The sequence below is a fragment of the Pan paniscus genome, chromosome X (assembly GCF_029289425.2).
Source record: "Pan paniscus chromosome X, NHGRI_mPanPan1-v2.0_pri, whole genome shotgun sequence".
NCBI classification, from domain to species: Eukaryota; Metazoa; Chordata; class Mammalia; order Primates; family Hominidae; genus Pan; species Pan paniscus.
This window is the reverse complement of record NC_073272.2, coordinates 102,874,424-102,901,592: the sequence shown is the minus strand read 5'-3', so window position 1 is coordinate 102,901,592 and position 27,169 is coordinate 102,874,424. Positions and strand designations below refer to the sequence as shown.

At 40.0% G+C, this 27,169-nt stretch overlaps 1 protein-coding gene across 2 annotated transcripts; it reads left to right on the top strand.

Annotated features, from left to right (window-relative positions):
• Window positions 1-12,491: 12,491 nt before the first annotated feature.
• On the top strand, window positions 12,492-15,662 carry TCEAL5 (transcription elongation factor A like 5). 2 transcript variants are annotated; one of them, XM_008973028.4, is made up of 3 exons: window positions 12,492-12,677; window positions 14,009-14,076; window positions 14,761-15,662. In XM_008973028.4, exon 3 carries the CDS (start codon window positions 14,788-14,790, stop codon window positions 15,406-15,408), a length of 621 nt encoding a protein of 206 aa, XP_008971276.1. In that variant the 5' UTR covers window positions 12,492-12,677; window positions 14,009-14,076; window positions 14,761-14,787; the 3' UTR covers window positions 15,409-15,662. The 2 variants fall into 2 exon arrangements, with proteins under 2 accessions (XP_008971276.1, XP_008971277.1); XM_008973029.4 differs by lacking the exon at window positions 12,492-12,677 and adding an exon at window positions 13,146-13,332.
• The last annotated feature ends 11,507 nt before the right edge of the window (window positions 15,663-27,169 follow it).

The window sequence follows — 27,169 nt, the reverse complement described above, 5'->3', positions numbered from 1 at the left end:
TTTAAAGGAAATACAGGAAGAAAACTTCATGGCATTAAATTTGGCAATGATTTCTTGGATATGCCACCCAAAACGCAGGCAGCAACAAAAAATAGATAAATCAGACTTCTCTAAAATTAAAAACATTTGTGCATTAAAAGACGCTATCAACATGGCATAAAGGCAATGCACAAAATAAAAGAAAATATTTACAAATCTTATATCTGATAAAGGGTTAATATCCAGAATATATTAAGAACTCCTCCAACTAAATAACAACAAAAAGCAGGTAATCTAATTTAAAAATGAGCAAAGAAAATCATACTGAATGAGCAAAAGCTGGAACTATTCTCTTTGAGTACTGGACTAAGATAAGTATGCCTACTTTCACCACTCCTATTCAACATAATACTGGAAGTCCTAGCCAGAGCAATCAGGCAGGAGAAAGAAATAAAAGGTATCCGAATAGGAAAAGAAGAAGTCAAACTATCTCTTTTGCCATCTATACGATGCTATACATAGAAAACCCAAAAGACTCTGCCAAAAGGCTCCTGGAACTGACAAATGAATTCAGTGAAGTTTTAAAATTTTTGTAGAGATGGTGTCTTGCTATGTTGCTCAGGCTGGTCTTGAACTCCTGGCCTCAAGTGATCCTCCTGCCTTGGCCTCCCAAAGTGCTGGGAATATGGCAGGAGCACCGGGCCTCCCCCATCCAACTTTTTTTTTTTTGATCCAAACAAAAATTTTATTTATTTTTATTTTTTTTTTAATTACACTTTAAGTTTTAGGGTACATGTGCACAACGTGCAGGTTTGTTACATATATATATACATGTGCCATGTTGGTGTGCTGCACCCATTAACTCGTCATTTAACATTAGGTGTATCTCCTAATGCTATCCCTCTCCCCTCCCCCCACCCCACAACAGGCCCCAGTGTGTGATGTTCCCCTTCCTGTGTCCATGTGTTATCATTGTTCAATTCCCACCTATGAGTGAGAACATGCAGTGTTTGGTTTTTTGTCCTTGCGATAGTTTCCTCAGAATGAGGGTTTCCAGCTTCATCCATGTCCCTACAAAGGACTTGAACTCATCATTTTTTATGGCTGCATAGTATTCCATGGTGTATATGTGCCACGTTTTCTTAATCTAGTCTATCATTGTTGGACATTTGGGATGGTTCCAAGTCTTTGCTATTGTGAATAGTGCCGCAATAAACAAAAGTGTGCATGTGTCTTTATAGCAGCATGATTTATAATCCTTTGGGTATATACCCAGCAATGGGATTGCTGGGTCGAATGGTATTTCTAGTTCTAGATCCCTGAGGAATCACCACACTGACCTTCACAATGGTTGAACTAGTTTACAGTCCCACCAACAGTGTAAAAGTGTTCCTATTTCTCCACATCCTCTCCAGCAGCTGTTGTTTCCTGACTTTTTAATGATTGCCATTCTAACTGGTGTGAGATGGTATCTCATTGTGGTTTTGATTTGCATTTCTCTGATGGCCAGTGATGATGAGCATTTTTTCATGTGTCTTTTCGCTGCATAAATGTCTTCTTTTGAGAAGTGTCTGTTCATGTCCTTCTCCCACTTTTTGATGGGGTTGTCTGTTTTTTTCTTGTAAATTTGTTTGAGTTCATTGTAGATTCTGGATAGTAGCCCTTTGTCAGATGAGTGGGTTGCAAAAATTTTCTCCCATTCTGTAGGTTGCCTGTTCACTCTGATGGTAGTTTCTTTTGCTGTGCAGAAGCTCTTTAGTTTAATTAGATCCCATTTGTCAATTTTGGCTTTTGTTGCCATTGCTTTTGGTGTTTTAGACATGAAGTCCTTGCCCATGCCTATGTCCTGAACGGTATTGCTTAGGTTTTCTTCTAGGGTTTTTATGGTTTTAGGTCTAACATGTAAGTCTTTAATCCATTGTGAATTAATTTTAGTATAAGGTGTAAGGAAGGGATCTAGTTTCAGCTTTCTACATATGGCTAGCCAGTTTTCCCAGCACCATTTATTAAATAGGGAATTGTTTCCCCATTTCTTGTTTTTGTCAGGTTTGTCAAAGATTGGATAGTTGTAGATATGTGACATTATTTCTGAGGGCTCTGCTCTGTTCCATTGGTCTATATCTCTGTTTTGGTACCAGTACCATGCTGTTTTGGTTACTGTAGCCTTGTGGTATAGTTTGAAGTCAGGTAGCGTGATGCCTCCAGCTTTGTTCTTTTGGCTTAGGATTGACTTGGCGATGCAGGCTCTTTTTTGGTTCCATATGAACTTTAAAGTAGTTTTTTCCAATTCTGTGAAGAAAGTCATTGGTAGCTTGATGGGGATGGCATTGAATCTGTAAATTACCTTGGGCAGTATGGCCATTTTCATGATATTGATTCTTCCTACCCATGAGCATGGAATGTTCTTCCATTTGTTTGTATCCTCTTTTATTTCATTGAGCAGTGGTTTGTAGTTCTCCTTGAAGAGGTCCTTCAGGTCCCTTGTAAGTTGAATTCCTAGGTATTTTATTCTCTTTGAAGCAATTGTGAATGGGAGTTCACTCATGATTTGGCTCTCTGTTTGTCTGTTATTGGTGTATAAGAATGCTTGTGATTTTTGTACATTGATTTTGTATCCTGAGACTTTGCTGAAGTTGCTTATCAGCTTAAGGAGATTTTGGGCTGAGACAATGGGGTTTTCTAGATATACAATCATGTCGTCTGCAAACAGGGACAATTTGACTTCCTCTTTCCTAATCGAATACCTTTTATTTCTTTCTCCTGCCTGATTGCCCTGGCCAGAACTTCCAACACTATTTTGAATATGAGTGGTGAGAGAGGGCATCCCTGTCTTGTGCCAGTTTTCAAAGGGAATGCTTCCAGTTTTTGCCCATTCAGTATGATATTGGCTGTGGGTTTGTCATAAATAGCTCTTATTATCTTGAGATACGTCCCATCAATACCTAATTTATTGAGAGTTTTTAGCATGAAGGGCTGTTGAATTTTGTCAAAGGCTTTTTCTGCCTCTATTGAGATAATCATGTGGTTTTTGTCATTGGTTCTGTTTATATGCTGGATTACATTTATTGATTTGTGTATGTTGAACCAGCCTTGCATCCCAGGGATGAAGCCCACTTGTTCATGGTGGACAAGCTTTTTGATGTGCCACTGGATGCAGTTTGCCAGTATTTTATTGAGGATTTTTGCGTCGATGATCATCAGGGATATTGGTCTAAAATTCTCTTTTTTTGTTGTGTCTCTGCCAGGCTTTGGTATCAGGATGATGCTGGCCTCATAAAATGAGTTAGGGAGGATTCCCTCTTTTTCTATTGATTGGAATAGTTTCAGAAGGAATGGTACCAGCTCCTCCTTGTACCTCTGGTAGAATTCGGCTGTGAATCCATGTGGTCCTGGACTTTTTTTGGTTGGTAAGGTATTAATTATTGCCTCAATTTCAGAGCCTGTTATTGGTCTAGTCAGAGATTCAACTTCTTCCTGGTTTAGTCTTGGGAGAGTGTATGTGTCGAGGAATTTATCCATTTCTTCCAGATTTTCTAGTTTATTTGCATAGAGGTGTTTATAGTATTCTCTGATGGTAGTTTGTATTTCTGTGGGATCGGTGGTGATATCCCCTTTATCATTTTTTATTGCATCTATTTGATTCTTCTCTCTTTTCTTCATTAATCTTGCTAGCGGTCTATCAATTTTGTTGATCTTGTCAAAAAACCAGCTCCTGGATTCATTGATTTTTTGAAGGGTTTTTTGTGTCTCTATTTCCTTCTGTTCTGCTCTGATCTCAGTTATTTCTTGCCTTCTGCTAGCTTTTGAATGTGTTTGCTCTTGCTTCTCTAGTTCTTTTAATTGTGATGTTAGGGTGTCAATTTTAGATCTTTCCTGCTTTCTCTTGTGGGCATTCAGTGCTATAAATTTCCCTCTACACGCTGCTTTGAATGTGTCCCAGAGATTCTGGTACGTTGTGTCTTTGTTCTCGTTGGTTTCAAAGAACATCTTTATTTCTGCCTTCATTTCCTTATGTACCCAGTAGTCATTCAGGAGCAGGTTGTTCAGTTTCCATGTAGCTAACCAGTTTTGAGTGAGTTTCTTAATCCTGAGTTCTAGTTTGATTGCACTGTGGTCTGAGAGACAGTTTGCTGTAATTTCTGTTCTTTTCCATTTGCTGAGGAGTGCTTTACCTCCAACTATGTGGTCAATTTTGGAATAGGTGTGGTGTGGTGCTGAAAAAATGTATATTCTGTTGATTTGGGGTGGAGAGTTCTGTAGATGTCTATTAGGTCCGCTTGGTGCAGAGCTGAGTTCAATTCCTGGATATCCTTGTTAACTTTCTGTCTCGTTGATCTGTCTAATGTTGACAGGGGGTGTTAAAGTCTCCCATTATTATTGTGTGAGAGTCTAAGTCTCTTTGTAGGTCACTAAGGACTTGCTTTATGAATCTGGGTGCTCCTGTATTGGGTGCATGTATATTTAGGATAGTTAGCTCTTCTTGTTGAATTGATCCCTTTACCATTATGTAATGGCCTTCTTTGTCTCTTTTGATCTTTGTTGGTTTAAAGTCTGTTTTATCAGAGACTAGGATTGCAACCCCTGCCTTTTTTTGTTTTCCATTTGCTTGTTAGATATTCCCCCATCCCTTTATTTTGAGCCTCTGTGTGTCTCTGCACGTGAGATGGGTTTCCTGAACACACCACACCAATGGGTCTTGACTCTTTATCCAATTTGCCAGTCTGTGTCTTTTACTGGGAGCATTTAGCCCATTTACATTTAAGGTTAGTATTGTTATGTGTGAATTTGATCCTGTCATTATGATGTTAGGTGGTTATTTTGCTTGTTAGTTGATGCAGTTTCTTCCTAGCCTCAATGGCCTTTACAATTTGGCATGTTTTTGTAGTGGCTGGTACCGGTTGTTCCTTTCCATGTTTAGTGCTTCCTTCAGGAGCTCTTGTAGGGCAGACCTGGTGGTGACAAAATCTCTCAGCATTTGCTTGTCTGTAAAGTATTTTATTTCTCCTTCACTTATGAAGCTTAGTTTGGCTGGATATGAAATTCTGGCTTGAAAATTCTTTTCTTTAAGAATGTTGAATGTTGGCCCTGACTCTCTTCTGGCTTGTAGAGTTTCTGCCGAGAGATCAGCTGTTAGTCTGATGGGCTTCCCTTTGTGGGTAACCCGACCTTTCTCTCTGGTTGCCCTTAACATTTTTTCCTTCATTTCAACTTTGGTGAATCTGATAATTATGTGTCTTGGAGTTGCTCTTCTCCAGGAGTATCTTTGTGGCATCCTCTGTATTTCCTGAATTTGAATGTTGGCCTGCCTTGCTAGATTGGGGAAGTTCTCCTGGATAATATCCTGCAGAGTGTTTTCCAACTTGGTTCCATTCTCCCCGTCACTTTCAGGTACACCAATCAGACATAGATTTGGTCTTTTCACATAGTCCCATATTTCTTGGAGGCTATGTTCATTTCTTTTTATTCTTTTTTCTCTAAACTTCTCTTCTTGCTTCATTTCATTCATTTGATCTTCCATCACTGATACCCTTTCTTCCAGTTGATCGAATTGGCTACTGAGGCTTGTGCATTCATCACGTATTTCTTGTGCCGTGGTTTTCAGCTCCATCAGGTCCTTTAAGGACTCCTCTGCATTGGTTATTCTAGTTAGCCATTCGTCTAATCTTTTTTCAAGGTTTTTAACTTCTTTGCCATGGGTTCAAACTTCCTCCTTTAGCTCGGAGTAGTTTGATCATCTGAAGCCTTCTCTGAACTCGTCAAAGTCATGCTCCATCCAGCTTTGTTCCGTTGTTGGTGAGGAGCTGCGTTCCTTTGGAGGAGGAGAGGCGCTCTGATTTTTAAATTTTTCAGTTTTTCTGCTCTGTTTTTTCCCCATCTTTGTGGTTTTATCTACCTTTGGTCTTTGATGATGGTGACGTACAGATGGGGTTTTGGTGTGGATGTCCTTTCTGTTTGTTAGTTTTCCTTCTAAAAGTCAGGACCCTCAGCTGCAGGTCTGTTGGAGTTTGCCAGAGGTCCACTCCAGACCCTGTTTGCCTGGGTATCAGCCGCGGAGGCTGCAGAACAGTGGATATTGGTGAACAGCAAATGTTGCTGCCCGAACATTCCTCTGGAAGTTTTGTCTCAGAGGAGTACCCGGCAGTGTGAGATGTCAGTCCGCGCCTGCTGGGGGGTGCCTCCCAGTTAGGCTACTCAAAGGTCAGGGACCCACTTGAGGAGGCAGTCTGTCCGTTCTCAGGTCTCAAGCTGCGTGCTGGGAGAACCCCCTACTCTCTTCAAAGCTGTCAGACACGGACATTTAAGTCTTCAGAGGTTTCTGCTGCCTTTTGTTTTTCTATGCCCTGCCCCCAGAGGTGGAGTCTACAGAGGCAGGCAGGCCTCCTTGTGCTGCGGTGGGCTCCACCCAGTTCGAGCTTCCTGGCTGCTTTGTTTACCTACTCAAGCCTTGGCAATGGCGGGTGCCCCTCCCCCAGCCTCGCTGCCACCTTGCAGTTCGATCTCAGACTGCTGTGCTAGCAATGAGTGAGGCTCCGTGGGCATAGGATACTCCAAGCCAGGCACGGGATATAATCTCCTGGTGTGCCATTTGCTAAGGCCATCGGAAAAGCGCAGTATTAGGGTTGGAGTGACCCGATTTTCCAGGTGCTGTCTGTCACCCCTTTCCTTGGCTAGGAAAGGGAATTCCCTGACCCCTTGTGCTTCCCTGGTGAGGCGATGCCTCGCCCTGCTTTGGCTCAGGCTCGGTGCACTGCACCCACTATCCTGCACCCACTATCTGACAATCCCCAGTGAGATGCACCCAGTACCTCAGTTGGAAATGCAGAAATCATTTGTCTTCTGCGTCGCTCATGCTGGGAGCTGTAGACTGGAGCTGTTCCTATTCGGCCATCTTGGCTCCACCCCTCCGCCATCCAACTTTCTATCACTATATTTTGCCCTACATTTTCAACCATGATCATCTATGCCTTTTATTTGGTTACAAACAATATCACTAACCTTTACATATATTTTACTAAACTATTAGTTCATATCCTCCAACAACATTACTGGCCCTGTCACCTTGACCTAATTAATACACCAAAATATTATTATAATAAAATATATATAATTTATGTTTAAAGCCCACTTTACAATGCCACTAAAGATGTTGTTAGGGATCCTGAAAATTTCAGATCTATTTTCTTGCCTAATGGCATATAAATAGGAAACTTGGTTATGACTGGCTGACAAAACTTCTTATACTTCCACATATTTTCCTCCTGTTTACTTTCATAATAAAATGTTTTTTATGCTGTTTAGGGCAACTTTTGCCCTAGTCTCTGAATATCTCCTCTACACTTCAGGCCACTCAAATGCCCTAAATAATCGAGCTCAAAATGGATGTCAAGACATCAAGGAGTAAATTGTAATGTATTTTTTATATTAATGCTGTCGTGGCCTATTGTTGAGGCCCTGGTTAGAGGCCTGTCAGTTCCCCTTCTTGGGCTGCTGATCAACTCCACACTCTATCCACTTCACTTATCAGGTGTTCACGCTTTGGGCCGCTTCAGACCAGCCCTATCCACCTAGGGGCCAGGTATAGACAGCTAGGGACAGCCCTTATACCCTGGAGCCTGAGAAATTATTCAAGTTAGCCATTACTCAGGGAGCCAGTGAAACCTAGCTAGTCCCACCCCACTTGCCATAAGTAAGCTGCTCCTTACAGCTCCAATTTGCTGTTACCCAGATGCAACCCCCTGTGTGGTCTTGCCTGGTAGCCTTCTCTAGTTTGGAGCCATAAGTAACAAAAGTTCTTCCTTTCATTTTTCCAAGTGACCGTGTGTTGTGTCCTGCCATCAAAATAATCTTAAAATCTTATAAAACAACCCTAAATTACACCATATAAAAATTAACTCAAAATGAATCAAAAACCTAAATGCAAGAGCTAAAACTATGAAACCCTTAGAAGAAAGCAAAGGGGTAAATCTTCATGACCTTGGATTTGGCAATAAATTTTTAGATATGACACCAAAACCATGAACAACAAAAGAAAAATAGATGAATTGGACTTCTTCAAAATGAAAAACTTTTGTGCATAAAAGGACACTATTAAGAAAGTGAAAGAGAACCTATAGAATGGGAGGAAATATTTACAAACCATATATCAAATAAGGAACTAATATCCAGAATATATAAGAACTATTATAACTCAACAACAAAAAGCCAAACAACCTAATTAAAAAATGGGTAAGGATATGCAGAAGATTGAGACTGGATCCCTGCTTCCTTACAACATATACAAAAATCAACTCAAGATGGATTAAAGACTTAAATGTAAAACCCAAAACTATAAAAACCCTGGAAGACAACCTAGACAACACCATCCTGGACATAGAAATGGGCACAGGTTTCATGACAAAGACACCAAAAGCAATTGCATCAAGAGCAAAAATTGACAAATGAGATTTAATTAAACATAGGAGCTTGTGTATGGCAAAAGAAACTATCAGCAGAATAAACAGACAACCTACAGAATGGCAGAAAATATTTGCAAACTATGCATCTGACAAAGGTCTAATATCGAGCAAGTATAAGGGACTTAAACAAATTTGCAAGAGGAAAAACAACCCCATTAAAAAGTGGGCAAAGGACATGAACAGACACTTCAAAAGAAGACATACATGCAAGCTCAATATCACTGTGGAAAGCAGTGTGTCGATTCCCCTAAGAGTTAAAAACAGAACTACCATTTGACCCAGCAATTCCATTACTGGGTATACACCCAGAGGAATGTAAATCATTCTACCATAAAGGCATATGCACACGAATGTTCACTGCAGCACTATTCACAATAGCAAAGACATGGAATCAACCTAAATGTCCATCAATGACAGATTGGATAAAGAAAATATAGTACATATACATCACGGAATACTATGCAACCATAAAAAAGAACAAGATCATGTATTTTGCAGGAATATGGATGGAGCTGGAGGCTATTATCCTCAGCAAACTAATGCAGGAACAGAAAACCAAATACCAGATGTTCTCACTTACAAGTGGGAGCTAAATGATGAGAACTCCTGAACACAAAGAAGGGAACAATAGATATTGGGACCTACTTGAGGGTGGAGGATGGGAGGAGGATGAGGATTAAAAAACTACATATTAGGTACTATGATTATTATTTGGCTGATGAAATAAAGTTTATACCAAGCCCCTGTGACATGCAATTTACCTATGAAACAAACCTGCACATGTGTCCCCAAACCTAACATAAAAGTTAAAAAATAAAAAATAAAAATTGGCAAAGCACTTGAATAGATATTTCTCCAAAGGAAATATACGAATATCCAACAAACCCAAGAAAAGATACTCAACATCATGGGTCATTAAGAAAATGCAAATCAAAACCACTTCTCTCCCACTAGGATGATAAACATAAAAAATAGAAATTAACAATTGTTTGCAAGGATATGGTAAAATTGGAGTCTTGCTGATAGGAATGCAAAATGTTGCAGTTACTGTGGAACACAGTTTGGCGGTTTCTCAAAAATTTAAACATAGAATTACCATATGACCCAATGATTACACTCCTAGCTATATATGCAAGAGAAGTAAAGACATACACCCACACAAAAACTTATACATAATTGTTTATGGTAGCATTATTTATAACAGCCAAAAGGCAAAAACAATCCAAATATCTATCAACATATAAATAGATAAACAGTGTGGTATGCACATAAAATGAAATATTAATTCATAAAAAGGAATGAAGTATTGCACATGCTACAATGTAGATGAACCTTGAAAACATTATGCTAAGTGAAAGAAGCCAGACACAAAAGGTCACATATTGTACAATTCCATTTATGGGAAATATCTAGAATAGGTAAGTTCATAAAGATGGAAAGCAGATAAGTCATTGCTAGGGACTAGGGGGAAAAGGGAATTGAGAATGACTGCTTAATGGGTATGGGGTCTCTTTTCAGATTGATGAAACTGTTTTGGAACTAAATAGAGGGGATGGTTACACAATATTTTGAGTGTACTATACATGTCACTGAACTGTACACTTTAAAATGGTTAATTCTATGTTATGTGAATTTCTCTTTTAAATAGAGAATAAAGATAGCACGATTTGAAAAAAAATGTATACAGAAGTATATTCTTTGGGTCAATGGCCTTCATCTTTTTAATATTACATACCCCTTTGAACATCTAATGAGAGCAACGGACCCTATTCTCAGCAAATGTGCACATACAATAAAAATGTATATATCCAGCCTGGGTGCGGCAGCTCATGCCTGTAATCCCAGTGCTTCGGGAGGCTGAGGCAGGGGGCTCACTTGAGGTCAAGAATTGGAGACCAACCTGGGCAATGTAGGGGGACACTGTCTGTACAAAAATTTAAAGAAATTAGCTGGGAGTTGTGGCGTGCACCAGTAGTCCCAGTTACTCAGAAGGCTGAGGTGAGAAGATCCCTTTAGCCCAGGAGTTGAAGGCTACAGTGAACTATAAATGCACCACTGGACTCTAGCCTGGACAACAGAGTGAAACCACGACCACACACACACACACACACAAGTTTGAACATAATTTTAGGGGATTCATAGTTTAATAATGCCTGAACCCAAGGAATAGATGAGCTCTCTTTAACATGGCTCAGCTGCTATTTGTGTCTTCCCCTTCTTATCTCTTTGTCAAGTAGCTTCTTCTTCTTTCTGTCCTTTATGGTTTCCCCTTTTTCATGATGTCAACTTGCTTATATAAAATAAAATCATACATCCACACAAAAACTTATACGTGATTGTATATGGCAGCATTATTTACAACAGCTAAAAGATGAAAATGCCTAAATATTCATCAACATATGATGGATAAACAGAATGGGGTGTGCAAATAGAACAAAACATTATTCAGGCTCCTAGGGTACAGATCTTCTTCTCACAAGAGTGTGCATACTCCACTACTTCCTAAACATATGCAATTTTACATGCCCTTTCAGGTGGCCCACAGACTTCATCAATTGGGAATACTTGGTCTAGGTCAATATGGACAGCACGGCAGAACTCCTTAGACACTGGCCTAAATTTGCTGAGACAGTCATAGGTTAGTATGGACTGGCAGGCAGCAATCCTGCAGCAAGGTTAGGCTCCCTCTGGGTTCCCTGAAGATACAGAGTTTGGGGGTGAGAGGCCCGCCAGACTGCACTTTTTAGGCTAGGCGGGAGGTAACAGACAGGGTCTAGGGAGGCTTCCACTCAGGCACTGTGAATAAGGGCAGAGAGCAGGCAGGTTGCAGGGGACTCTACCCCAGCAATCACTTCAGGCCTCATGAACACCCTCAGCTGCAAGGGTCTAGAAGAGATCTGTTCTAGTTTTCTAGAGGCATGAACAATGCTCCACTCTGTGCTGGGGCTGGGTTATCCCTGTGGGAATTAGGGGGAGGGAGGAGGGAAGGAGCCAAAGGCATTTACTCATATCACCACCTTGGTCACCTGTCCAGGTATATTCTTGGACAGATGACTCTTGAGCAACAGAGTCATGTGCCTGGGGATGAGAAATGCAGGGGATGAGAAATTCTAGAATATGAGGGGGTGGAGAAGAACACCTTCCCCTGATCTTGGCAGGGCAGGGAGGATAGGACCATTTCTGCATCCTTCACATCTCCTGCAGCCTTGGTCTCACAGCTCTTCCCTTCCCCTAGAGCTAAACATTTGAATGAAAATAGCCATGAGCCAAATTTTTTAATGAGACATTTTTGAATTTTCTGTCAACCATCAGATTCCAGCAAGTCTATTTAGCACTCAGTAATCGTTTGGGAACATTAAATGTGTGTGTGTGTGTGTGTGTGTGTTAAATAGAACGTGAGAGAACCAGCTATTTATGAAAAATTTCTAATGTATATTTTGCTTGTTGCCAATTGAATTCCTTGTGTATATGGCAAAAGTTAATATTATGAACCTAATTTGGTCTCTCTTCTGAGTAGAAAATTTTGAAATCTTTTAAGTTTTTCTCTCTCTTAAACACTTTCTCATAAATGAAATAGCTTTATTTAATTTTGTGCTTATAAGAATAACCCATGCTGAGGAGAGTGAATTAAATAAGATCAAAAAAATTTAAAAAAATAAAAACCCTATTTTAACTACTTGTGTCCCTACTTGACAATCCACCTTGTACCCATTATGAGAAGGTCTGGTTCACAGGCAGAATGAACATCAGTGGCTGCGTGTAGAATTAGATCGAGTAGGTGCCTTCGGATAAAAGGAGAGAAAGAAAAAAAATTCCTCTGAGATGTACCAATGGCCAATAGCTCTAGAAGAAGGTGCGGTCCCTCCCTGATAACCACGGAAGAATAAATACATACTACACAGAGAAAGGGCCACATTTGACCTCTGGGATTAGCAAAGACCAAAATGAGTGACAGGGCCCCGTGCTGTGGGGCGAGAGAGAGAGCTAAGCCGGGGTTGGGGGTGCTGAGGACGCTCAGACGGACAGACTAGTGAAGGGAAGAAGTGGGCTGGCTCCTGACGCACTTTCTGCGGGTGGGAGGAGAACTAGGGACCCGAGCCCACTGGTGACGTTTTTCTCACGTGATCTGAAGCCGACGTGTGCAGAAGTCCCTCTCCTCCAGGTACCAGATCCCTGTTTCCGTGGAGGAAGGCGGACTTCAGACTGAGGGACAGAGAAGGCAACTGCCCTACAGCCCTGCAGGTCGGTACAAGCCGGGGACCCCTGAGGTAGGGATGGTAATGCACATAGGCTACAGAGGATCGGATCTGCTTTCTAGATACCGCCCTGTTCCACCCCCATTCATTTTGGCGCAGAAATTTTTTTTGTGTTGGGCAAGAGGTATGGGTACCAGCTTTTATTTCCCTGGAGAAGTGCAGGCTTCTGGCAGAAGGAAATGTGAGAAAGAGTCATTTCCCCGAGATGGCTACGAACCCATCCACAGCCTGTGGATCCCTGTGGTTGGGATGGCAGAGGGCAAAGACCAGAGCGGGTCCAGGACTGGATTCTCTCCACTCCTTTCCCGATGCTCACTCATTTGGTGCAAGAAATGGAGGGCTTGGTGCGGGGCGGGGAGGGGGGAGGGGGGCGGAACTCGAGAGAGGTCAAGGGTTGAGAATTGGGTACCAGTTGGGAACTCCTAGGAAGCCGGCGACCGGGCGATGTCTGATGGAGGAGGAGGAGGACCAGGGAAGAGAACAGCGACGAAACGGCGAGAAAACGGCCTGATCCCTGCAAGGCAGCGGGAGGCGGGCGCAGTCAGTGACCCCAGGCTGCGGAGGGCGGACCCTGCAACGGGTCCAGGCCTGAGTTCCCTGTGTCTTTTCTCCATCCTCCCTCCATTTTGGAGCCGGAAACGGTGGGCTAAGGGGGTCAGGGGAAGGAGGTGCTGTAGAAAAAGGGAGACAGAGGTTTGATCTGGGGATCAGCTCCCTATCCAGGAGGAGTGGCTTCTGAAGTAGGAGGATTGAGATGAGGTAGCAGCAAGACCAAAAATGTTACCGGGTTTGGAAATAATTTGTCTCTTGCATTGCAGAAAAATGTGGGCTTTCTGTGTATGTGGGGAGGGAGGAGGTGGCAGGAGTGTTTTGGACATTTCTGCCCTGCCCCCTATCTCTGTCATCACCATTTTCAGAGAAGTGGTGGGCTCTGCTATTTGGCTACCCTAGGGTGAGGGATTTGGAATGTAGAGATCTGAGTGCATCAGAACACTCTGTCTTCAGAACATCCTTGTCTCTAACCCTACTCATTTTCGTGCCAGAAAAGTGAGATAAAAATTTGGGAGGAAGATTCAGAAACATAGAAACGCTTTGGAAATAATCTTTCTCGCCTATTTCCCACAAGTAGAACAATGGAGGCTCTTAAGAAAGAGCTGCGCGCGGAGGGGGAATCAGAGAATGCAAGGGAAAGGGCGAGGAGGTGATAGGAGCTCGGAAAGTTTTGACAAATAAGGTCCCAAAGAACCAGTGTCCAAGTTACCAGTCATTCACTTTCTCAATTTCTCATTCACCCACCTGTTTCTTGTCTTTCTGCAGGTCTTCAAGTCTGTAGTTGTGGGCACTAACCCAGACAAGAAAAGGAAAGACCTGCAGTATCGGTGCAGGTCAGTGGGAGAGGGCTACTGCACCAGGACCCTTGGGAGTAGGAGTAACTTAAGCCAGAGCAGAAGTTGGGGAGGCCACTGCCTGCCACCCCTCCTCCAATCCTCCCTCTTGCAGTTTCGGGATACATGACTGCTGTCAAGACCCTAAGGGGATATGGTGATCTATGGCTGGTGAGGATAGAGGGGAGAATAAGAAAGTAAGAGAATGGAGGTGTAGCATCTGTGATGCCCCCTGAGGACATAAGGGTAGCCCTGAAATCTGAGAACTGGCTATGGTTCTGTTCTGTCTGCAGTTTTATAAGTCTTACAACTGCATGCAAGGGGAAAAAGAAGAAAACTGCCCAGGATTTCTGCAGGTCCGTGTAAATTGGAACTACCCAGTTAAAATTGGTATGGGTAGGCATAGCCAAGGCCAGAGCAAAGTTTAAGGGCCAATATGCTCCTACGCATTTCTCAGCACATCCTCCTTAAATGTAGGGAGAAGCACCTGTGGAAGTTTCTGTAAGGTTGGCTCGTGTGAACATGTGTAAAGTGAAAAGGAAAGGAAGGAATGTAAGGGTGGGAGTGCACCTGGAAGATGGGATAGGGCCAGGAAAACCCTAAGTTAAGAAAGACAAGTACTATAACGACCTGTGTTCAACCCCCAAAGCCCTCAGTGTCCTGTGTCTTCTTTTTGTCTCCTAGGAAAGGCAAAGAAGGGAACATCTCAACATGGAAAAGCTCTACAAAGAAAATGAAGGAAAGCCAGAGAATGAAAGAAACCTAGAAAGTGAGGGAAAGCCAGAGGATGAGGGAAGTACAGAAGATGAAGGAAAGTCAGACGAGGAAGAAAAGCCGGACATGGAGGGGAAGACAGAATGCGAGGGAAAGCGAGAGGATGAGGGAGAGCCAGGTGATGAGGGACAACTGGAAGATGAGGGAAGCCAGGAAAAGCAGGGCAAGTCCGAAGGTGAGGGCAAGCCACAAAGTGAGGGCAAGCCAGCCTCCCAGGCAAAGCCAGAGAGCCAGCCGCGGGCCGCCGAAAAGCGCCCGGCTGAAGATTATGTGCCCCGGAAAGCAAAAAGAAAAACGGACAGGGGGACGGACGATTCCCCCAAGGACTCTCAGGAGGACTTACAAGAAAGGCATCTGAGCAGTGAGGAGATGATGAGAGAATGTGGAGATGTGTCAAGGGCTCAGGAGGAGCTAAGGAAAAAACAGAAAATGGGTGGTTTTCATTGGATGCAAAGAGATGTACAGGATCCATTCGCCCCAAGGGGCCAACGGGGTGTGAGGGGAGTGAGGGGCGGAGGTAGGGGCCAGAAAGACTTAGAAGATGTCCCATATGTTTAATGTCTTTGGCCTTTAATTCTGATTTCTCTGATGGGAATATTGCCAGTCCTGCTTTTCCTGGCAGGCATTTGCCGGCCTATGTGCTTTAACCTTAAGCTGATACTTTCCTTTAGGTGTCACTCTTGTTACCAGCAGACTTTTGACCCAACTACAGTGCTCTGTCTTTTAGTAGAGGATTTTCACCCATGTGCATGGAATAAATGTTCATGGTACATTGTAAAATAACAATAAAAAAGAGTTTTCAGAACCATGTATACAGTATCAGCCCATTTCTGAAAAAAAATGTTTACATAATATATCCATACATGGGGGACACTATGCAATTGAGTACATCAAAGAGAAATCATGAATTTCTTTGTGTGGTGGGACTGGAAATTATTCTTTTTCTCATCTGTACTTCTTTTAAATCTAAAAAGCACAGGCTATTTTTGTTTTAAAGGAAGTAATAAAAGGTAAACAAAATAGGAAAATAGTAAATACTAGGCAATCAAAAGAACTATTCATTGATCATATTAAGGCAGTGGAGACAAAATTCTTGTTAGAACACAAAATGATAGATAAAACTCACATTACCCCTGGGACTTGAAGTTGGAGGAATCAACCTGGCAGTTACTACAGATTCATTGCTATAAGAGACAGCCTTGTGTGAAATGGGGCTGAAACTTACCTCCCAGGGCTGTGGAGTAGATCAGATGTGACGCTTGTGTCTGTGACCTATGTTAGGCTGGCTCCTGCCCTCTCCCCTGCACTAACAGTACCAAGTCAGACAGTTGGTGAGGGTATGGAGTGTTGCGGAGGGAGGTCTCACCTGTGCCTAAAAATAGGTACAGGAAGCTGAGAGACAGTTGCCACTTTCCCCTGGGTAATGCCACATCTGTTGGGCATTGTGCCCCCTCTCCAGGGTCCTGCACCCTCTAAGGCGCCAGTTGTTGCTGGTGGGCTAGAGTCTTCAAGGTAACCAAGCCCTTTAGATTCACCTGAAGTCCCTGGTGAATTGAATCCCCAATAGGTTCCCTTCTGAACTGTGGAGAATGTCCGTCTTCTCTCTTTATAGTTATGTTAATACTGACATGAAATGTGGGAAAAATGCTTCATAAAATCTTAACTAATATATTTGTCAGGCATTATAATTACCCCACTAGACTTGCCCTTTAAAGCAAAGAGTTTATCTTACTCATTTTGTTACTCCATAGAACATAATAGAAGCTTAAAAAGTAACTACATTAATTATTGAGTCAGAAGGCCTCCGTTCTTGGCCCAGTTCTGCCCCTGATTGAATACATAGCCTTGAAACTGTAATGTTATTCTTTAGCTACTGAAACTTGCCACTTCAAAAGGAACACAGCGGGAGATGGATTATATCAAAATTCATTGCTAAATGATTTTAACATTGGATATAGTAGTGTTTTTCAAAGTTTGCTACTTACTAGCAGACCTCCTGCATCGAAATCACCTAACTATCTTGTTGAAAATGCAGGATCCTGGCTCCCACCTCAGACCCAATGCGTCAGAATCGCTTCTGATTTGTCTCCACCATGTGTGTGTGTGTGTTTGTGTGTGCGTGTCTGCATGCATCTTTTGCTTTTAGCTCCTTTTCATTTTTATCAAATGAATACACACACAAATTTTTAAAATCCTATAGTACAAGAGTTTTTTTTAATTATTAAAACCTGCAGTTTTCCTTGCCATTCCACATTCCCACTCCCCAGAGGCTACTACCATAGGCAACTACCATAAACATTTTCATTTTATTCTGGCATTTACCTCCATCTTTCTGAATAATATGTATATGTTGCCATTTCCTTTTTAACAGCTTTATTAAAAGGTAATTCACATGCCATAAAATTCACCCTTTTACAGTATACAATTCAGTGGTGTTTAGTATATTAGCAGACTTCTGAAGTCATTATCACTATCTGGTTCCAGGATATTTTCATCACCTTCAGAAGAAATCCCATATCCATTAGCACATAATGTCATGCCCACTCCCCTGTTCTCCTAGCATCTGGCAAGCACTGACCTCCTTTCTGTCTCTACGGATTTGCCTATCCTGGACATTTCGTATTAATTGAATAATACAATATGTGGCCTCTTGTGTCTTGCTTCTTTCACTTGCCATAATATTTTCAAGGTTCATTCATGTTGTAACAGATATCATTACTAAACATTTGTGTACATATTTTGTGTGTAGATATGTTTTTGATTCTCTTGTGTATACACCTAGGAGTGGAATTGCGAAGTAATGATAACTCTATGTTTAAATTTTGAGGAACTTCCAAAACTGTTTTCCAAAGCAACTATGGTATTTGACAATCCCACCAGCAGTGTAGGAAGTTTCCAATTTCTCCATATCCTCAACAACACTCGTTATTGCCTGTATTTTTGATTAAAGCCATCCTAGTGGATATGAAGTGGCTTCATATTGTGGTTTTAATTGGCATTTTTCTAATTGCTAATGATGTTCATCATCTTTTCATGTGCTTATTGGCCATTTGCATCTCTTTGGAGAAATACGTATTCAGATCTTTTGTCCCTTTCTAAATTGGACTGTTTTCTTATTGATGAGTTGTGAGAGTTCTTTGTTTATTCTGAACATAAGTCCCTTATCATATATATGATTTGCAACTGCTATTTCTTGACTTGTTTATTTTAGTCAGTAAGATTTTCTGATATGATAATGGAGTAATTCTTTCTTACCATCATAACCCCCATTGTCTATTGCCTACCCCCAATATAGCTTTACCACATACAATGTTTATTTTAGCAAGCATCCCAGTGACTCTGTTGCTTAACTTTGAGGACCATTTGTGTTTGTCAGGTTAGGCTAAGCTTATGCTGAGGTAGCTAAGAGTCCCAAAACCTCAGTGGCTTAACACAACAAAGGTTTCTCAAACTTCATGAAGGTTGGGGATAGAGAAGCCCTGCTCCTCATAGTCTGTCAGGGATCCATTGCAGCAAAGAAAGAGAGTGTATGAGGATCTCACAGTCACTTTTCTACACTGCGGTCTAGAAGTGACAAAAATCACCACTATTCATAGCCCAGTTCTTCATATTTCTAGCTCCTTTAATTCTGACAAGATTTCTCAGAGAGCTGTTATTTATGCCCTCTATATACGTGATTGATTTCTGAGAGAGCTGTTATTTATGCCCTCTATATAGATGATTGAACTGAGGCTCAAAGAGGAAAATGATTTATTCGATGTTCCATACCAACAAAGAGAAGAGCCCAGATTGAAATCCAGGTTTATCTGGCTCTAATGCAATAATTCTTAACTAGTTTCCTTTCCTTTACTTTTTTTTTTTTTTTTTTTTTTTTTTTTTTTTTTTTTTTTTTTTTTTTTTTAGACGGTGTCTTGTTCTGTCACCCAGGCTGGAGTGGAGCGGTGCAATCTCGGCTCACTACAACCTCCGCCTCCTGGGTTCAAGCAATTCTCCTGCCTTAGCCTCCTGAGTAGCTGGGATTACAGACACATGCCACTGTGCCTGGCTAATTTTTGTATTTTTGGTAAAGACGGGGTTTCATCATGTTGGCCAGGCTGGTCTTGAACTCCTGACCTCAAGTGATCCACCCACCTCGGCCTCCCGAACTGTTGTGATTTCAGGCGTGAGCCACTGCGCCCGGCCAGTTTCCTTTCCTAAACCAAGGATTTCATTTTCATTTTCACTTTATTGTCCAACCAGTCCTTTAGGATGTCAAAAAAGTGATCATGTTTCCTTGGATGACAAACCTAAAGAACAAGGCTCACAATGGCATTGCTGCCTCCATCATCAATGCCTTAGAAAGGCATTTTCACACCAATTCACAGCTTGACTATACTGGCCCCGAAATTGTAAACTGTTTCTGTAGTGAATGTGGGTATTCAGACAAATGGTAACATCCCTTTTATTTTGAATTGTAGGAACGCATGCTCCTACAGGCAAGGTCTTTTTGCTTGGGGTTCCTTAAATTTTGGGGCCTGAGTTGATTCAAACATCAGAAGCATTGTTCCAAGGAAACACAGAACTGAAATCACCACATAAACACCAAAACAGGTCTAGGCACAGTCAAGGCTCTTCTGAGAGTCTGAGCAAAATAGGTTGGGATTATTTTTCCAACTACATACCTACCCAAACTGTTCTAGGGGCTGTTTCTCTGCACTCTGAGAGAATAGTTCAACCCTCCTACCTTAACCCCAAATTATTTGGTCAAATTCAGATTGCAGCTGGCTGTGACAAGGACAAATGCTTTAAATTTTTTATGCTGTGAAGTTTTATATCCATTCCTACAAAAGTCTCCTACATACCCCAAAAGGAAAGAGGACAGGGAAAAAATGCGAAGCTTTATGACAGAAAAATGAAAGCAGTTCTTAACACTGGAGACTATTGAATCTATTGCCAGTTCTTTCAAGCCAATAGGAAATGGCCAATGATGCTAAGCACAACCATGTAATAGAGGATACGAACCTTACTTCTCCCTAATTTCTCTCCCAAACCTAGGAAATGTTTTTGGGATAAGGAGAAAAATGTTCCTAAGAATAGACTCCAACTGCCTGTCTGCTACAAGCTCCTAGAGCAAAAGGGTATATGTTGTTTATGGGAACCAAAGGGAACCTTAAATTGAATATACTATATAAGTTGTAAAATGAACAAGACAATTGCCAGTTTCAGCTCCAAATGGAGAGCTGAAAACAATATAACTTACACATTTACAATAGGGGAAAAAGTTGGATAAACTGCAATATAACATTTTTTCTTAAAACCACCAGAGAACTCAGGTCACAGGGCAAACAATTATCCTCAAATCTAGAGAAAGACACTTGGGGAGAGAAATAGTAGTAACCAAGCATTTCCTTACCTGAAATATATACCATCAAATGCCACGTAGGTCGGTTAAAAAAAAATTGAGCTAGAAATTGTCAATGGATTTCTGAAGACTGAGTGAGGACCAGCATGAGAGTATGTGAAGTCTCTGAGGGTCACAGACATAAAGGAACTTGCACCCTCCTTCAGGCTTAACTCTAGAAACTCCACTAGATGTTCCCAGGGAAGATCAGTGGGAATCCATAAAAGCTTGCCCTATAGTGCCAGCTAAGAGAGGGAAATAGCAGTCCCTTGCTGACATTTCAACTAGATCCATCTCTCTTAGTAAACAAAAGTCTTAATCTGCAGGAAGAAGGACAACAAAACCCATATCATGAAGTTACTGGTGGAAATCCACTGCAGCTGAGGAAAGCAAACAGGAAAACAAAAGCTATATGAAGGGGAGGGTGCAGGCATGTGTGCTAGGTCCAGCATTTACATGTGGAAGAGAAGCATGAACACATGTGAAGTCTACACCACCAAAACTCAGGCTCTCAGTGCTTACCAAAGATGAAGACATGATCAGAACATCAGAGAATGCCCTTTCTGCTCCCCAGCACCATGCTAACAAATACTGAGTAAAAATATACTGAATGACAGCAAGGGACATATCCTTCCTAGGGAGCAGTAGAAAGGGAAAATGCAAAGCCAGGTGAAAAGAACTAGATATATATGGTAAACAAACTGTCAAACTCAGCAAACTCAGCCTAACTTCTGAGTAGATTTAAGCAAACCTTCTCCCTAAAACACAGCAGAAGGAAAGATATAGACATACCCAAGCATAAAATCTGTTTACCTCAGTGATTACTGCCTTACACATAACCCACCTTTCAAGTACAAATTATGAAAAATACAAAAAGGCAAGAAAATAAAACATTCTGAACAGATAAATCAATCATCAGAACTAGAATCGGATACGACACAGATTTTGGAACAATAAGACCAATAATTTAAAATAGCTATGATTGATGATCCACTGCCATGGCAACATGAGATCTGAGGATATACTCCTCGGTGAAACTGGTGAAAGAATATAACTATTTAAACTCTTTGGAAATGGTCCTAAGGGCAAATAAAGAAACATTTCTTCAAGAATATCTACTAAACTTAATAAGAACAATGAAATCTGTGGCATTTGAACCAAGATTCTCTTCTTGTCTTCTCACTTCCAATTCAGCATGATGAAAATGCTCCAGAAGGGTTCAGCCAAAAACACAGGTCTCACTCTCTCCAACCAGCTCATACTTGGAGGGTCACAGTATTTTCCCCAGACAGACATAAGTTCTCATCCTGCCTTGAGCTATCTATTGCAGAAGCTAAATCCTGGAAGAGTGCGGCGGAGAGGTGAGGGCTTCCTTCTGCCCAGGCCCCACTCATTAGAAGGTGGCTTTACTTCCAGCATAACGTGCTGAGAATACTGGGGCATCAATTGCCTGGGAGGGGCAAGCTAAGAAGACATGAAGGTAATGCCCACTCACAGTCAAGTGCCCAGCTCCTAAAGCAGAAGTTCTATTCAGAGAGAATTGTGCCACCATTCCCATCCCCAGCTCCAGAGCCTTGTGTAAGAGTTTTTGGCCAGGGAGAGAGTCACGCTTTAAAACTCAGAGCTCTAAATCTCTTTCCAAAAGAACTGATTTCATTTGTCACACAGTGTGGAGAAACTGAAGGCTAAGGTGCTATAAAAATGGAGGTTGTAGTGAAAAGCAATTAAGAGGAAGTTGGTAGATTCATGAGAGATGTAAGCTAAATGTTAGACCAGCTAGTTTACCAGAGAGAACCAGGGAAAGACACAGCTAAGTAGAGTGCTCTTGGAGTCAAAGCAAATCTCAAACACTCACCTCAAAAACTATCTCTGCAGGCCGGGCACTGTGGCTTATGCCTGTAATCCCAGCACTTTGGGAGGCCGAGGCGGGCAGATCACTTGAGGCCAGGAGTTCAAGACCAGCCTGGCCAACATAGCTAAACCCTGTCTCTACTAAAAATACAAAAATTAGCCAGGTGTCGTAGCACACACCTGTAATCCCAGCTACAGGGAAGGCTGAGGCACAAGAATTGCTTGAACCCGGGAGGCGGAGATTTCAGTGAGCCGAAATCGCACCATTGCACTCCAGCCTGGGCGACAGAGCAAGACTGTTTAAAAAAAAAAAATGCTATCTCTGCAAAGAAGTCCAAATTTAATACCATGAACCTGTGGAGCATTCTATGCCCTCGTGCATTGTCGAAAACAATAGAGCAATCAACCAGCAATTCGTGTAGCTCAACAGCCAGGTGTGTCCAGGGAAAGAGGTGGTGAAAGACAAAATTGCAAAAACCCAGATTGACTGTGGACAAACTCAAGGCTGTGCCCTATGAAGAGTGATGTAAGAGGCTTTACACAGCAGGGGTGTGGGGGAAAATATATTCTATAAATACATACTTGCTTTCTTTTCTTTTTTCATCTTCCATACAAGACAAAATTATATAAAGTAATAATGATGACAATGGTTGGATTTATAACATTTATACATTATAACATTTATAGACATAATATGAAAACAATAATATCACAAAAAGTGGGAAATGGGAATAGAGCTATATAGAAGTGAGGTTTCTATATCTCACTAGAATTAATTAGTATCAATCTGAAGTAGATTCTCATAAGTTAATATGTATATGCCAAATCCTAGGGAAGCCACTAAAAAAAATTCCAAAAAATATAATGAAAAAATTATTAAATAAATTAAAATGCTTCCTCAAAACATATTCACTTAATGCAAGAAAAAAGCAAAAGAGGAACAAGAAAGACAGAAGATATATGACAGACAAAAGGTAAGTTGGGAGACATAAATCCAATTGTATCAATAATAACATTAAATGTGAAGGATTAAACAATTCAAACAAGAGGCAGAGATTGTCAGACTGGATTTTTAAAAAGATCCAACTATATGCTGTCTACAGAAGACAGACTTTGGATTTAAAGACACAAGTAGGTTGAAAATAAAAGGATATATACACACACACACACACATATATATACACACACACACACATATATATACACACACACACACATACGTACATACTGTAAACAACAAAAATAAAGCTGGAGTAGATACACTATTATCTGACAAAATGGAATTTAAAATAAAAAATATTACTAGAGGTAAAGCATGGTATTTTATAGTGATAAGATGTATTTCATCAGAAATACGATGCAATCCATCAGAAAGATGCAAAAGTATTACACATATATGCAATTAGCAACTGTGTCCCAAAATGAATGAAGCAAAAAGTGACAGAATTTACAGAAAAAATTGACAATTTATCCTTAATAATTGGAGAGTTCAATATTCTACTTTGAATAATGAATAGAAAAACTAAGCACAAGATTAAAAATAAAATTTGAACACTGAAAAAATACTGTAAGCTAACTATATCAATAGAATAAAAACAATCCACACTGTTCTCCAAAAATGCAGAAAATAGTTCAACAAAATCCAACACCTGATTGCAACAACCATGCAACAAATTATGAATAGAAGAAAAGTTTCTCAATTTGATTAAGGGCATCTAAAAAATCCCACTACTAATATCATACTTAGTGGTGAAACATTGGATGTTTCCCCCTAAAATATGGAAAAAGACAAGAATATCTGCTCTTACGACTTTTCAACATCATACTGGAGGTTCTAGACAGGGCAATTAGGCAAGAAATGGAAAGAAAAAGCAATCAGATAGGAAAAGAAGAAGAAAACATTTCTATTTGGAGGTAACATGATCTTGTATTAATATTTAGAAAACAGTAAGGAATAAACTAATAAACTATTAAAATTAATATACACGTTTAGCATGTTGTAGCATACAAAGTCAACACACAGAAACCAATTGTGTTTGTATATGGAATCAATAATTGGACTGAAAATGCAATTAAGAATACAATTCAATTTACCATAGCACCAAAAAGAATGAAATACTTAGGTATAAAATTCATAAAAGAAGTGCAAAATTTGTAACCTGAAAACTACAAAACACTGTTGAAAGAAATTAAAGATCTAAATAAAAGGAAAGGCAACTTATGTTTAAGGATGGGAAGACTTAATATTTTTAAAATACTAATACTTTCCATTGATCTACAGATTACATTCTATTCCATTGATCTAAGTGTCCATCCTTATGCCAGTACTGCATTGTCTTGATTATTGTGCTTTGTAGTAAGTTTGAAATCAGAAGTGTGACTCCTTCCAACTTTGCTGCTTTGTTTCTTCTTGTTTTGTTTATTTTGAAAACTTTTTGATATTCAGGGTTCCTTGCAATGGCATATGAATTTTAGAATTAGCATGTCAAATTCTTTAAAAAAAATTCCAGCTGGGATTCTGATAGGGACTGCATTGAACCTATAGATCCATAAATTTAGTGTATTCCTTATTATTATCTATATACAAGACCATATAATTTCCAAACAGACATCATTTTTCTCCTTTCTTTCCCATCTGGAATTTTTTTAATTTCCCACTACTTTTATTTAGTACAGTAGTAGAAGTCCTAGTCCATGAAGTAAGGCAAGAAAAAACAAATAAAAAACATACAAATGGGAAAAGAAGAAATAAAACTGGGTTCACAGACATGATTATCTATGCAGAAAATCCTAAAGAATTCTTGAAAGAGTCTAGAACTCTTAGGTGAGTTTAGCAAGGTTACAGGATATAAGGTCAACCTGTCAATTTTATCCCTATATACAAAAAATGAAAAATTAGAATTTAAAAAATTTTAAATGCCATTTACAATAGCACCAAAAAATGGATCACTTAAGCGTAAATCTAACTGAGTGTGTGAAGGACCTGTTTACTGAAAACAATAAAACACTGATAAAAAGAAATTAAAGAAGACATTTTAAGATGGAAACATTCTGTGTTTATAGATTGGAGGAGTCAGCATTATTAAGAAGTCAGTAATTCTCAATTTGGTGTATATCCCAATGAAAATCAGAGCAAGCATTTAAAAAAATTTTTAATTTTTATTTATTTTATTTTATTGTATTTTACTTTAAATTCCGGGATACATGTGCAGAAGGTGCAGGTATTTTACATAGGTATACATGTGCCATGGTGGTCTGCACCACCTATCAACATACTTCATTTAGGTTTTCAAGCCCCGCATGCGTTAGCTATTTGCCCTAATGATCTCCCTCCTCTTGCCCCCACCCTACAATTGGCCCCAGTGTGTGTTGTTCCCCTCCCTGTGTCCATGTGTTCTAGTTGTTCAACTCCCACTTATGAGTGAGAGCATGTGGTGTTTGGTTTTCTGTTCCTGTGTTAGTTTGCTGAGGATGATGGCTTCCAGCTTCATCCATGTCCCTGCAAAGGACATGATTTCATTCTTTTTTATGGCTGCATAGTATTCCATGGTGTATATGCACCACATTTTCTTTATCCAGTCTATCACGGTGAGTAGTTGGGTTGGTTCCATGTATTTGCTATTGTAAATAGTGCTGCAATGAACATACGTGTGCATGTGTCTTTATAGTAGAATGATTTATATTTCTTTGGGTATATACTCAGTAATGGAATTAGAGCAAGCATTTTTGTAGATATCAACAAGCTAGTTGCAAAATTGAAATGAAATGTCAAAGGAAATAGAATAACCAAAACATACAGAAAAAGAAGGACAAAATTGGAGGACACACACTAACCAATTTCAATACTTTTTATAAAGCTACATTAAGCAAGATGGTTTGGTAACAGAAAAATAGTAGGTACATAGATCAATGAAACAAGACAGCTCAGAAATAAACCCACACAAATATAGTCTACTAATGTTTGACAAATGCACAAGGGTAATTCAAGGGAGAAAGAATTGTCTTTTCAACAAATGACACTGAAACAACTAAACATCTATCTGCAAAAAATGAACCTTATCTCATACATAATATCTTGCACAAAAATTAAATCAAATATATCAAAGACCTAAATGTAAAATGTAAAATTATAACATGTCTAGAAGAAAATATTGGAGAAAATCTATATGATCTTAGGTGTGGTGATTAGTTTTTAGATATAATACCAAAAGCTAACAACTTTAAAAACTGGATATCATGAAAATTAAGAACTTTTGCTTCATGAAAGACACTGTTATGAGAATGAAAATACAAGCCACCCACTAGAAGAAAATATTTGCACATCACATATCTGATAAAAGATTTTTATCCAGAAGAAATAAATGACTCTTAAAACCCAATAATAGAAAAGCAAACCCCAAAAAAGGCTACGGGAAGTAAAGATATGAACAGAGACTTCATTAAAGTATATATTCAGACAACAGATATGCACGTGAAAAGATGCTTAGCATCATGAGTAATGAGGGAAATACATATTAAAACCACAAACAGATCTGTAAACAGATACTGTAAACTTAGGATGGTATAAAGTGAACAAACAAATGAAAATCCCCAAATGAAAAAATAACAAATTCTAGCGAGGCTGTGGAACAAAAGAAATTCTCATTCATTGCTCTTTGGAATGCAAAATGTTACAGCCAGTTTAAAGATCATTTTGACAATTTGTTATAAAGTTAAACATACAATTGCCACACAATCCAGCAATGACACTTCAAGGTATTTACCCAAGTGAAATTAAAATATATGTTCATACAAAAACCTGTACAGAAATGTTCATAGCAGTTTTATTCATAATTTCTCCAAACTGGAAATATCCCAGGTGTTCTACAGCTGGTGAAAATATAAACAAATTGTGGTACATCTGTACAATGGAATACTATTCAGTAATGAAGAGGAACAAACTACTGATTCAAGTATGCATCTCAAATGGATATTGCTAAGTGAAAGAAGCCAGACTCAAAAGGATGTGTATTGTACAATTTCATTTACATGACATTATGAAAAGGCTAATTTATAGGGATGCAAAACAGAGGCTGCCAGGGGTAGAGA